Source organism: Nerophis ophidion, linkage group LG25 (assembly GCF_033978795.1).
Source record: "Nerophis ophidion isolate RoL-2023_Sa linkage group LG25, RoL_Noph_v1.0, whole genome shotgun sequence".
Lineage (NCBI taxonomy): Eukaryota > Metazoa > Chordata > Actinopteri > Syngnathiformes > Syngnathidae > Nerophis > Nerophis ophidion.
The window spans coordinates 28,260,232-28,274,496 of NC_084635.1; the positions used below are offsets into that span (position 1 = coordinate 28,260,232).

At 44.1% G+C, this 14,265-nt stretch overlaps 2 protein-coding genes across 2 annotated transcripts in view; one reads left to right on the forward strand and one right to left on the reverse strand.

Moving 5' to 3' along the window:
• The window catches only part of tipin (timeless interacting protein), a 50,267-nt gene extending 49,233 nt beyond the window's left edge, over positions 1-1,034 (reverse strand). Inside the window, exon 1 of the mRNA XM_061887458.1 lies at positions 913-1,034. Within this exon, the coding sequence (XP_061743442.1) occupies positions 913-954 (42 nt within the window). The 5' untranslated portion in view covers positions 955-1,034. The remainder of the gene's footprint in view (positions 1-912) is intronic.
• A 39-nt stretch (positions 1,035-1,073) lies between these two features.
• Positions 1,074-13,932, forward strand: crybgx (crystallin beta gamma X). The gene is made up of 6 exons (XM_061887464.1): positions 1,074-1,400; positions 1,561-1,609; positions 1,797-1,918; positions 7,249-7,384; positions 8,979-9,118; positions 13,738-13,932. The coding sequence occupies exons 1-6, from the start codon at positions 1,357-1,359 to the stop codon at positions 13,868-13,870; spliced, it is 624 nt and encodes a 207-aa protein (XP_061743448.1). The 5' UTR covers positions 1,074-1,356; the 3' UTR covers positions 13,871-13,932.
• The last annotated feature ends 333 nt before the right edge of the window (positions 13,933-14,265 follow it).

The window sequence follows — 14,265 nt, forward strand, 5'->3', positions numbered from 1 at the left end:
TGAGCTTTGGGTCATGACCGAAATTATAAGATCACGGGTACAAGCGGCCGAAATGAGTTTCCTCCGCCATGTGGCGGGGCTCTCCCTTAGAGATAGGGTGAGAAGCTCTGCCATCCGGGAGGAACTCAAAGTAAAGCCACTGCTCCTTCACATCGAGAGGAGCCAGATGAGGTGGTTCGGGCATCTGGTCAGGATGCCACCCGAACGCCTCCCTAGGGAGGTGTTTAGGAAACGTCCAACCGGTAGGAGGCCACGGGGAAGACCCAAGACACGTCGGGAAGACTATGTCTCCTGGCTGGCCTGGGAACGCCTCGGGATCCCCCGGGAAGAGCTAGACGAAGTGGCTGGGGAGAGGGAAGTCTGGGTTTCCCTGCTTAGGCTGCTGCCCCCGCGACCCGACCTTGGATAAGCGGAAGAAGATGGATGGATGGATGGATGTATGTGTGGGAAAAATCACAAGACTACTTCATCTCTACAGAACTGTTTCATGAGGGGTTCCCTCAATCATCAGGAGATTTTAAAATCTCCTGATGATTGAGGGAACCCCTCATGAAACATTGCGCTCTACCACGGTATCAAGCATTATTCTCTGGATAATCCAATCAAGATATATACATATATATATATATATACATATATATATATATATACATATATATATATATATATTTATTAAAGGTAAATTGAGCAAATTGGCTATTTCTGGCAATTTATTTAAGTGTGTATCAAACTGGTAGCCCTTCGCATTAACCAGTACCCAAGAAGTAGCTCTTGGTTTTAAAAAGGTTGGTGACTCCTGCTCTAAATGTTCAGTATTTGCCACCCCTAACATTGTCTCCTCTCCTCCCCAAGCACAGTGACGTTTAACTACAGCCACAAGTGGAATCCATGCACTGTATAACAGCAACATACCTTCCCATTGGGGCCTTGTATGGAAAGTGAAGCCCCTCTCATGGTCGTGACCTTTTAGTGAACACAGTGTGCTGGAACTCCAGCAACACAAAGGGTGATTGCCGTTATTGTCATCAGGTGTATTGTTTGCAGGCTGTTGTGCAAAATGCTGAATTGTTCCAGGCTCAAACAGCTCGCGCGGCACTTTCCCCTGCACACATGTGCATGCCGAAATGTGAGATGTTTCTCTCACCTTGTTGTTTTTATATTTACAAGCACACGCCCAAATGTGCTACCTGGCGTGTTCGTGTGTCCCGCAGAGGAGACAACATGAGCGGAGTCACGTGTTTAGCATATCAATAGAGTCCAGGGATGTGCGAGAATCGATGTGAGCTTTCTGGTAGCTTTAGGCTCAACCCGACATTCTGTATTTAAGGAGCTTTGGCACGGCCTCACCGAGCTGACATGAACATCTTCACTAAGCTCCCAGGATTATCCCAACCAACCAGGTATGTTGACGGCCACCTGAGGAGAAAAGTGTGTCAAGAAAATGATGATTCTGAGAGTCTTAGGGGTTCACATGCTTTGAACAGATATCATTTAGTTTTTTAATAATTGAATAATTTGTCTTTGCAATATGATGTGATGAAAATATGTACATATCTACAGCAAGCTGGGGTCTGTACTCCAACGTGCCTTCTACGGGTCCAGTGGGAGGGTGAGTCCAACTACTTATAGTTGTAATAAAATGAATAAAAAAACGCAGAGGTCTATTAAATTTTGGGAGGTACTCTCCTGTGAACGTCAACAATTGTGTGCTGATAGATGCTTTTCTCCAATAGCAAATAAAACCACCTGATAAAGGTGGGGGTCTGATCACTTATCCCTTGGTATCGTCCTTTTAGGTGACCCTTTATGAGCAACGAAACTTTGCGGGCCGGCGTCTGGACCTGAGCTCGGACTGTTCCAGGATCAGTGACAAAAACTTCCCTGAGAGATGCAATTCTGTGCAGGTGGAGAGCGGAGCGTAAGTGCACACTGCTGTCCAGAGGAAACAGGAGGTCACTGCTACATGCTAATACAAACCCCGTTTCCAAATGAGTTGGGAAATACTGTTGGATGTAAATAAAAACGGAATACAATGATTTGCAAATAATTTCCAACCTATATTCAATTGAGTGCACTACAAAGACAAGATATTTGATGTTCAAACTCATAAACTTAATTTTTTTTTTGCAAATAATAAATAACTTAGAATTTCATGGCTGCAACACGTGCCAAAGTAGTTGGGAAAGGGCATGTTCACCACTGTGTTACATCACCTTTTCTTTTAACAACACTCAATAAACGTTTGGGAACGGAGGAAACTAATTGTTGAAGCTTTGAAAGTGGAATTCTTTCCCATTCTTGTTTTATGAAGAGCTTCAGTTGTTCAACAGTCCGGGGTCTCCGCCGTCGTATTTTACGTTTCATAATGCGCCACACATTTTCCATGGGAGACAGGTCTGGACTGCAGGCGGGCCAGGAATGTACCCGCACTCTTTTTTTACGAAGCCACGCTGTTGTAACACGTGCTGAATGTGGCTTGGCATTGTCTTGCTGAAATAAGCAAGGGTGTCCATGATAACGTCGCTTGGATGAAAACATATTGCTCTAAAACCTGTGTGTACCTTTCAGCATTAATGGTGCCTTCACAGATGTGTAAGTTACCCATACCATGGATGCACCCGCATACCATCACAGATGCTGGCTTTTGAACTTTGCGTCGATAACAGTCCAGATGGTTTGTTTCCCCTTTGGTCCGGATGACATGATGTCGAATATTTCCAAAAACAATTTGAAATGTGGACTCGTCAGACCACAGAACTGTTTTCCACTTTGCATCAGTCCATCTTAGCTGAACTCGGGCCCAGAGAAGCCGACGGCGTTTCTGGATGTTGTTGATAAATGGCTTTCACTTTGCATACTAGAGCTTTAACTTGCACTTACAGATGTAGCGACATACTGTATTTAGTGACAGTGGTTTTCTGAAGTGTTCCTGAGCCCATGTGGTGATATCCTTTAGAGATTGATGTCGGTTTTTGATACAGTGACGTCTGAGGGATGGAAGGTCACGATCATTCAATGTGTGTTTCCGGCCATGCCGCTTAAGTGGAGTGATTTCTCCAGATTTTCTGAACTTTTTGATGATATTATGGACCGTAGATGTTGAAATCCCTAAATTTCTTGCAATTGCACTTTGAGAAACCTTGTTCTTAAACTCTTTGACTATTTACTCACTCAGTTGTGGACAAAGGGGTGTACCTCGCCCCATCCTTTCTTGTGAAAGACTGAGCATTTTTTGGGAAGCTGTTTTTATACCCAATCATGACACCCACCTGTTCCCAATTAGCCTGCTCACCTGTGGGATGTTCCAAATAAGTGTTTGGTGAGCATTCCTCAACTTTATCAGTATTTATTGCCACCTTTCTCAACTTCTTTGGCACGTGTTGCTGGCATCAAATTCTAAAGTTAATGATGATTTGCCCCCAAAAAATTTTTCATCAGTTTGAACATCAAATATGTTGTCTTTGTAGCATATTCAACTGAATATGGGTTGAAAATGATTTGCAAATCATTGTATTCCGTTTATATTTACATCTAACACAATTTACCAACTCATATGGAAACGGGGTTTGTAACTACAGGCAGAGCCGTGTATAGACAAAGTATGGACAACGCGGTTTTAGATGATCTCAATGGTTGCTCAAAAGCCCCTCACGTGACAACAAGGCCCCATGTTGGACATTATTTTGGAGCCGCTGCTAAGCGACACTGAACTTCCTCTTTAGACATTTATTTTAATCAAATTGTTTTTTGCCACGTAAACATGTCTGGATGTGCGGCATGGGGACGCTCCACTCGCCGATTGCATTGGAATCACATCAAATAAAATTATAGAAAGTAAAGATTGGCCAGAAGGCTATTTTGAATGAGAATAATTAGAAGGCTAGAGCAGTGGTTCTCAAATGGGGTGCGCGTACCCCTGGGGGTACTTGAAGGTATGCCAAGGGGTACATGAGATTTTTTTAAAATATTCTAAAAATAGCAACAATTCAAAAATCCTAAATAAATATTTATTGAATAATACTTCAACAAAATATGATTCTAAGTTCATAAACTGTGAAAAGAAATGCAACAATGCAATATTCAGTGTTGACTGCTAAGTTTTTTGTGGACATGTTCCATAAATATTGATGTTAAAGATTTCTTTTTTTGTGAAGAAATGTTTAGAATTAAGTTCATGAATTCAGATGGATCTCTATTACAATTACCAAAGAGGGCACTTTAAGTTGATGATTACTTCTACGTGTAGAAATCTTGATTTATAATTGAATCACTTGTTTATTTTTCCGCAAGATTTTAGTTATTTTTATGTCTTTTTTTCCAAATAGTTCAAGAAAGACCACTACAAATGAGCAATATTTTGGACTGTGATACAATCTAATAAATCAGAAACTGATGACATAGTGCTGTATTTTACTTCTTTATCTTTTTTTTTCAACCAAAAATGCTTTCCTCTGATTAGGGGGTGCTTGAATTAAAATAATGTTCACAGGGGGTACATCACTGAAAAAAGGTTGAGAACCACTGGGCTTGAGTGCTAATGAATAACAACAGTATCTTGTACGAGGTAAGCAAGCATTCATACACAAGGGAAAGGTAGTATATCTCTCTCGCAGTACAAGTGAATTAATACTCGCCAAAGCAAAACCTATGAAAAATATTGAAAAAAACAAAAATAAAAGCATTAATTACAAACTATACTTTGGAGGCACAGTACAGTACATACTTCACACCAGTGACGTGCGGTGAGGTTTTTAGCTGGTGAGGCAATGACGTAATCAGAATCAGATTTACAAATATACAGTATGATTGGCAGCAGTTTACGGGTTATTTTTCATTTCTGCCTTCTTCACACATACAAACTGTCCCCCACAAAATGTGCATTTCATTAAAAACGAAAAAAAATACCGTTATCGCCATCTCGCCTTTACTTCTGAATAAAAATATTTGTCACTTTCTGGTAAAAGTCCTACCTCACTTCTTTCAGTTTTACAAGTCTTGTAAGGGTTCAACATAGTTACCGCGATTAACAGAGCTCATACTCTCATCATTTCCACGAAATGCCAGCTGCTGTTTGGCGAGGAAACAGGTCGCATTGATGACATCCTTTAAAATTTCTCGGTTCTCTTCTACCTTAGCATTGTGGACTCTGATGTTGAGTCGCCGCTGTTCATCCAAAGCCAAGTCTATCCTCGTCATCCCACACGTTTTTAGCGCAATCTAGCTTTGGATATGAGCGGCCGAACGTTCATGTTTGGTGAGGCTTCTTTGCAAATTCTTTAGGTCACAAAATGCCATTTGAGTCCACACAGTTCCACAGGTTGAAAAAAGAAGGCAAGGAAAGTGTCATGCCGGAACTGTGGTTGTTTGTGCTTCCTCCATGCAAGGATGATGTGGGACGAGTCAGGCAATAATCTATACTAAAACTTTAACAAAAACAGCACAATGGCATGGCTATCTATAAATTAACAAAAGATGCTAACAAAGATACTCAATAAACCAAAAACTTGCACTTAGGCGAAAAAATACACGGATCTTACGTGGCGTGGTCCAAAGGTTTAGCAGCGTGGCAAGGCATGAAGGTTGGTACGAGAATTGCAGGCATGAGGCAGAATGCAAAAATCCCAGAACGATAAACAGAAAGCAAGTGACATAAATAGTGGCCGTGGTATCTAGAAACAGGTGTGAGAGGCTGATGATCGGAGCGTGACTAGGGGAAACGGGTGGAAACTAATGAGTAGCAATGGTAACAAAAACAAACCAGGAAGTGAAAAAAACGTAACAAGAGTCCAGAAAACAAAACAAAACATGATCAAACATAAAAACAGATTTACAGGCGTGACAGAAAGCAGACAAGGCATCCACAAAGCCAGTCTTTTCACGTATACCACTCCGTTTGGAAAGAGCGAGTAACTTTCCGTCCTGCTGATTGAAACAAACCATCCAGCTCCGGCGTTGGTCTTCCTTTAGTAATTATCTCCTGCTTCGCTTGAAAGTCCACTTTAGAAAACTGTTTCAGTGCGGAAATGTAGTCATCCATGTTGAAAGTTGGGGTGCACGAGACGGAAAAAATAAGTCGCTGCGGCACTTACCCGCTGGGGCCACCGTATGTCTTGGGATCATGAACGCCCCTATCGTGAGGCACGAGAACTGTTTGCCTCACCTCAGACTTTTTTCTCTGCCGTTTTGATAGCTCAAACAACACACAAAACATGTTACTCGCTGCGGCACTTGACTCGCTTACGCCACCGTATGTCTGGGATCCTGAGCGCCCCTATCGTGAGGCACGAGAACTGTTTGCCTCACCTCAGACTTTTTTCTCTGCCGTTTTGATAGCTCAAACAACACACAAAACATGTTACTCGCTGCGGCACTTGACTCGCTTACACCACCGTATGTCTGGGATCATGAGCGCCCCGCCCCTATCGTGACGCACGAGAACTGTTTGCCTCACCTCAGACTTTTTTCCCTGCCGTTTTGATAGCTCAAACAACACACAAAACATGCTACTCGCTGCGGCACTTGACTCGCTTACGCCACCGTATGTCTCTGATCATGAGCGCCCCTATCGTGAGGCACGAGAACTGTTTGCCTCACCTCAGACTTTTTCTCTGCCGTTTTGATAGCTCAACCAACACACAAAACATATTACTCGCTGCGGTATTTGACTCGCTTACACCGCCGTATGTCTGGGATCCTGAGCGCCCCTATCGTGAGGCACGAGAACTGTTTGCCTCACCTCAGACTTTTTTCTCTGCCGTTTCGATAGCTCAACAACACACAAAACATGTTACTCGCTGCGGCACTTGACTCGCTTACGCCATCGTATGTCTCTGATCATGAGCGCCCCTATCGTGAGGCACGAGAACTGTTTGCCTCACCGCAGACTTTTTTCTCTGCTGTTTTGAACGTTCAGCAACACACCAGACACGTTGGTCCTCCACATGGAGAGGAGCCAGATGAGGTGGTTCAGGCATCTGGTCAGGATGCCACCCGAACGCCTCCCTAAGGAGGTGTTTCGGGCAAGTCCGACCGGTAGGAGGCCACGGGGAAGACCCAGGACACGTTGGAAAGACTATGTCTCCCCCCTGGCCTGGGAACGCCTCGGGATTCCCCAGGAAGAGCTGGACGAAGTGGCTGGGGAGAGGAGAGTCTGGGCTTCCCTGCTTAGGCAAACTCGGATAAGCGGAAGTAGATGGATGGATGAATGGAACTCACTATCTCTTTGACTCTTCTCACTGTTCCGTGCAGATGGATTGGTTTCGAGCACGAGAACTTCCGAGGTCGCCAGTACCTGTGGGACATGTCTGATCACGGCAAGTACAGCTGCTATGACAAGTGGTGTGCCCAGGTGGACCACATCTCCTCCGTGCGAGCTGTCAAACAGGTGAGGGAGCAGCACACCTGTAACATCGGAGGAGATCACATAAGGTCGACGTCAGAACATTACACAGAAATTCCTGAATCCAAATATGGATTATTCCCAAAATCTAATCACTTTTTCCCAAACTCATTTCTTGAAAGTTACATCAAAATCCAGCCATAACCTTCTGTGTTATGTTGCTTACTAACAAACAGACAAACCCCAGTAAATCGAAGGACATTTTCATGTGAGGACTTGCTTGTTTTGTTCATCTGTCGCTTCCAAACAGGCTACAAAAAGGCCCTCTTGTCAGTCATCCACTGTTTTTTATCTGTGGGTGGAGGCGGGGAAGCTAGCATGCACAAAGAAGTTCAGCCTTGTAACATATAATAATAATAATTATGATAATAATATTAATAATAATGACAGAATTTCTAGGCGCAGTCAAGGCGTTGAGGGGATCTAGTTTGGTGGCTGCAGGATTAGGTCTCTGCTTTTTGCAGAAGATGTGGTCCTGATGGCTTCATCTGGCCAGGATCTTCAGCTCTCACTGGATCGGTTTGCAGCCGAGTGTGAAGCAGCCAGAGTGAGAATCAGCCCCTCCAAGTCCGAGTCCATGGTTCTCGCCCGGAAAAGGGTGGAGTGCCATCTCCGGGTTGGGGAGGAGACCCTGCCCCAAGTGGAGGAGTTCAAGTACCTCGGAGCCTTGTTCACGAGTGAGTGAAGAGTCGATCGTGAGATCGACAGGCTGATCGGTGCGGCGTCTTCAGTAATGCGGACGCTGTATCGATCCGTAGTGGTGGAGAAGGAGCTGAACCGGAGGGCAAAGCTCTCAATTTACCAGTCGATCCACGTTCCCATCCTCACCTATGGTCATGAGCTTTGGGTTTTGACCGAAAGGACAAGATCACGGGTTCAAGCGGCCGAAATGAGTTTCCTCCGCCGGGTGGCGGGGCTCTCCCTTAGAGATAGGGTGGGAAGCTCTGCCATCCGGGGGGAGCTCAAAGTAAAGCCGCTGCTCCTCCAAATGGAGAGGAGCCAGATGAGGTGGTTCAGGCATCTGGTCAGGATGCCACCCCGAACGCCTCCCTAGGGAGGTGTTTAGGGCACGTCCAACCGGTAGGAGGCCACGGGGAAGACCCAGGACATGTTGGGAAGACTATGTCTCCCGGCTACCTGGGAAGGCCTCGGGAAGAGCTGGACGAAGTGGCTGGGGAGAGGAAAGTCTGGGCTTCCCTGCTTAGGCTGCTGCCCCCGCGACCCGACCTCGGATAAGCTGAAGAAGATTAATGGATGGATGGATGGATGGATAATATAGTGGAAATTATTCGGATCGCTCTCAAAACCGAACCATTTGTTCCTTACCCCATTTCTAACATTCCTTGAAAGTTTCATCAAAATGCGCCAATATCTTTTCAGGTTACATTAACCTCCTGGCGGAAACTGCGAAGACAATTAAGGGAGAATGAGTTTAGTTACCTATAACATGTTTTTAATATCATATTTAGCCCCAGTGACTTGATAGTAGAGTGTTAAAATGTACGTGAAGAACGTCATAGTTATCGTGTCAAATGTTTTAAATGCAGCCCTCAATGGAAAATGTTGCTGTGTTTTACAGGACAACAACCCTGCCAAAGCTCAGCTATTCGAACGAGCCGGCTTCTCCGGGAAGAAGATGGAAATCCAGGATGACGTTCCCAACCTGATGAACCGCTACAGCCTCAACAGATTAGCCTCCATCCGTGTGCTGGGAGGAGCGTGAGTGCCCGCCCTCCTGGTTTCAGACAACATTAATAACAATAAGCTTGCTTTTATTATTTAAGATAGACTTCAAAAGGGACAAGCGGTAGAAAATGGATGGATTTTACTCCTTGCCCCGACTTGATTCTCATCAAAAAAAGTCTCAATCCATTGACAACCAATTTGTGGTTAGTTTAGGCAGCGTAGTGAAGTGAAGTGAATTATGTTTATATAGCGCTTTTCTCTAGGGACTCAAAGCGCTTTACATAGTGAAACCCAATATCTAAGTTACATGTAAACCAGTGTGGGTGGCACTGGGAGCAGGTGGGTAAAGTGTCTTGCTCAATGACACAACGGCAGTGACTAGGATGGCGGAAGCGAGGATCAAACCTGGAACCGTCAAGTTGCTGGCATGGCCGCTCTATTATAAAATAAAATAAACAAACCATATTTTGATATAGATACCGGAATTCCTTGAATTGCCGCAGGGCATAAAGTATGCGCCTGCCTTGAATTACTGCCGAGTCAAACCCGCTTCCCAAAATAATTAGTGCATGCTTAGTATTACCGCCTGGTCAACCTCGTGACATCACGAGTGACACTTCCCCTGTTATCATTTTCAAAATGGAGGAGGCTGATTTCAATACCGGTAATTTGAAATTGCATGAAGGGAAGAAGATTAAGAGCTATTCAGTAGGATTTAAGGTCCAAGCTTATATCACACTCAAATATTTACTGCGTACCTTTGGTTAGTGCCGGAGTGAGAAGAGGTTTTAAATCAATTAGCGCATGCTTACTTTTACCGCATGCCTTTGGTAAGTGCCGGAGTGAGAAGAGGTTTTAAAATAATTAGCGCATGCTTACTTTTACCGCAGGCCTTTAATAAGTGCAGGAGTGAGAAGAGGTTTTAAATCAATTAGCGCATGCTTACTTTTACCGCATGCCTTTGGTAAGCGCAGGAGTGAGAAGAGGTTTTTAAATAAATAGCGCATGCTTACTTTTACCGCATGCCTTTGGTAAGTGCCGGAGTGAGAAGAGGTTTTAAAATAATTAGCGCATGCTTACTTTTACCGCAGGCCTTTAATAAGTGCAGGAGTGAGAAGAGGTTTTAAATTAATTAGCGCATGCTTACTTTTACCGCATACCTTTGGTAAGTGCCGGAGTGAGAAGAGGTTTTAAAATAATTAGCGCATGCTTACTTTTACCGCATGCCTTTGGTAAGCGCAGGAGTGAGAAGAGGTTTTAAATTAATTAGCGCATGCTTACTTTTACCGCATGCCTTTGGCGTAATCAAGCATTAAACTTTTTAGGACCCATTTAAAAAGTTAAAAAAGTTAAAGTACCAATGATTGTCACACACATACTAGATGTGGCAAAATTATTCTCTGCATTTGACCCATCCCCTTGATCACCCCCTGGGAGGTGAGGGGAGCAGTGAGCAGCAGCGGTGCCGCGCCCGGGAATCATTTTTGGTCATTTAACCCCCAATTCCAACCCTTAATGCTGAGTGCCAAGCAGGGAGGTAACGTGTCCCATCTTTATAGTCTTTGGTATGACTCAACCGGGGTTTGAACTCACAACCTACCGATGTCAGGGCGGATACTTTAACCACTAGGCCACTGAGTAGGTGTTTAAATACATTTAAGACCGACATTTAACTCTGCGATGAGGTAGCGACTCGTCCAGGGTGTACCCTTCCTTCCGCCCGAATGCACCCCCCGTGACCCCAAGCGGTAGAAAATGGATGGATGGATATACGAAAACGTGCAAACTTTATAACATATGCAAAGCTGGTCTACTAAACGTGCAAAGTGGATTGTGTTAGTTGTGCAGAATAAGTCATCCAATCCATTGTGCGTCTCTGCCTTCATTAAAATGCAGAATATAAAATGATTATCAAAACGCGCTCAATACCCGGAGAGGAAAATGCATTTTAAAGAATGCACAACGTAATTTATCAACACTCATCACCATTTTGGAAGCAACATTCTACATTTTATTTAGCACGTTTGAAAAGGATGTGACACAGTGCTTGCGCTGCAAAGACACACGATGGATAGAGAATCCTCCGTCCTATGTGCATGTTTCAACATATTTGGATGGTCAAAAATAAAATATTAGACACATCGTCTATTCAGCAATATCCTTTTATAATTTCATAGCTGCTGGATGGGTTAAGGGGATTGATTAAAACAAATTAAGTTGATGGGTTTTGGTGTCAGTTAATATTTTTAGGGACTGATGTCCCTTAGGGACTAGGGACCCTATTGAATTTCTAGTGTTTTATTATTATTCTTTATTTTTTAGTATTATACCGCCTCTTTGAGCTGTAATTTGACGCCCTTAACATGCTTCAAAACTCACCAAATTTGACACGCACATCAGGACTGGCAAAAAGTGCGATGTAGTAAAAAAAAACAAATCCGCAAAATTCAAAATTGCGCTCTAGCTCCCCCTAGGGAGAAAACACAGACAAAACTGCCTCTAACTCCGAGTAGGAATGTCAAAAAAATTGCACTCCAGCTCCCCCTAGGGAGAAAACACAGACAAAACTGCCTCTAACTCCGAGTAGGAATGTCAAAAAATTGCGCTCTAGCTTCCCCTAGGAAGAAAACACAGACAAAACTGCCTCTAAATCCAAGTAGGAATGTCAAAAACACATGAAACAAAAGCCTCTATGTAGGTCTCACTTAGACCTATATTTCATACACTGACAACCCCTAGCTAATATCAACAAGAAGTTTGCAATTCCCCCTTCAATACAAAAGTTGGGGAAAAAATTAGCTTGTTTGTCTTGTCGGCTTCAAATAAGCACAGGAGAGGGATTGAACCCTTCTGATTAAAAGTTGATGAAAGACTTTATAACGCATGTATAATACATGTGTATACAACTTTTTCTCTGTGTAATAATACATCCATCAGACCCAAGCTAGGCTGCTGCCCCCGCTTGGGTCGCGGGGGCAGCAGCCTAATCAGGGAAGCCCAGACTTCCCTCTCCTCAGCCACTTCCACCAGCTCTTCCCGGGGGATCCCGAGGCGCTCCCAGGCCTGCTGAGAGACGTAGTCCCTTCAGCGTGTCCTGGGTCTTCCTCGTTGGCTAATACCGGTGGTACATGTCCTGAACACCTCAACAGCAAGGCGTCCTCATAAAAGGCCCAAGCCACTTTACAACTGTTTTTACTATGAGACTGATGTGTACAACTTTTTCTCTGCGTAATAATCCACCCATCCATCTTCTACCGCTTATCTGGGCTTGGGTCACGGGAGCAGCAGCCCAATCGCCTGTCCGCACGCTGTTTTATAGATTGCGGAAGGAAGGTATTTGGATCTTAGGAAATCGGGCCCTTAGTGTTGCGCCGGCTTAAGAACAAATATGTGTAATGAACTAAATCAAAAGTATCAAAACCAAAACGGGTGTTGGGAAACTTTTAAATCCCAGGGTCAAGATGGCATCAAATTGCTCCATTACTTGACAGAGGATTTGGTCCAGATTTAGTCAAGAATGTAGTCTTTATTGTTGTACTTGGTTGATATATTATAAGAGGGATATAGTAACTGGCGGTCCAAGTACAGAACAAGACGGCGTCCCATATGGACCTGGATCGATAGACAAATACTTGTTTAAGTCTTTAGTTTTGATTGAGCGCTTCTAGTCTGACTGATGCAACATTTATAGACTTTACAGTACTGGTTCATCGGGTCAGGAAATACACTGCCCATCCATCCAGCTATCTTCTTCCGCTTATCCCAGGTCGGGTGGCGGGGGCAGCAGCCTAAGCGGAGAAGCCCCAGTCATTTCGTCCAGATCCCGAGGCTATCCCAGGACAGCCGAGTGACTGTCTTCCCAACGTGTCCTGGGTCTTCCCCATGGCCTTCTACCGGTCGGACGTGCCCTAAAACCCTCCCCAGGGAGGCATCTGGGTGACCTCCTGAGCAGATGCCCGAACCACCTCATCTGGCTCCTCTCGATGGGGAGGAGCAGCAGTTTTGTTTTGAGCTACTCCCGGATGACAGAGCTTCTCACCCTATGTCTAAGGGAGAGCCCCGCCACTCGGCAGGGGAAACTCATTTCGGCCGCTTGTACCCGTGATCTTGCTTTTGGGTTATGACCCAAAGCTCATGACCATAGGTGAGAATGGGAATGTAGATCGACCGGTAAATTGAGAGCTTTGCCTTCCGGCTCAGCTCCTTCTTCACCACAACAGATCAACAGTGTCCGCATTACTGAAGAGGCCGCACCGATCCGCCTGTCGTTCTCTTGATCCACTCTTTCCTCACTTTTGAACAAGACTCTGAGATACTTGAACTCCTGAACTTGGGGCAAGATCTCTTCCCCAACCTGGACCAATTGCATGCGAGCTAAACCATCCCACAAGAAACCGCTCAGCCAATCAAATCTGTGCATTCCAGGCAGTAAACATGAAGGGACGGACAAAAGAAGTTAACTTTTGCATAAGAAACTTTCTATATCTGGACCTATGACAATTTTAGATGAGTACCTCAGTGTTACACTAATTATATGGTTATACCCCTAATTAATTGCATAGCATGGCAGTCAAGATTTAAAATAGACAATTTCATTCATGCTTGTATTTTTTTTTAAGGTCAGGGTGGTTAATCTTTGCTGTGTTACACAGGTGGGTTGTGTATCAAGAACCGAACTACAGAGGGTCTCATTACGTCCTGGAGAAACGAGACTACAACAACTTCTCAGACTGGGGCAGCCAGAACAACACCGTTGGTTCTATGAGAAGAGTCCGCTTCAACTAACTGTACATTTTTATTACAAAATTGAGTCCATCATAAAGCACTTTCATAAACAGATTTCCTTTTTGTCTGCCAAAATCATTTTGTTCAAAGTGCAGAACTGTTGCTGTGAAACATTGCATTGACCTCACAGGCGTTAAATAGCCACCGAAATACGGCGGAGTTAAAACCCTCAAAATCTAACAGACATTACACTAAGAACACCAAAAAAAAAGATTTAAAACCTGGCTGGTTAAACGCCAAACTAAGACATCTAGCTGTCAAAAACTTCTGAAAATTGCTGTATTTTCTGGACTCTGTCACTACTCTTTACCCAAACTTTGAACCCAGCAGCTTTTACAAATGTGTGGTTTATCTATGGATTTTTATTTGAAAGGCTAAATTATGGAACGGATTAA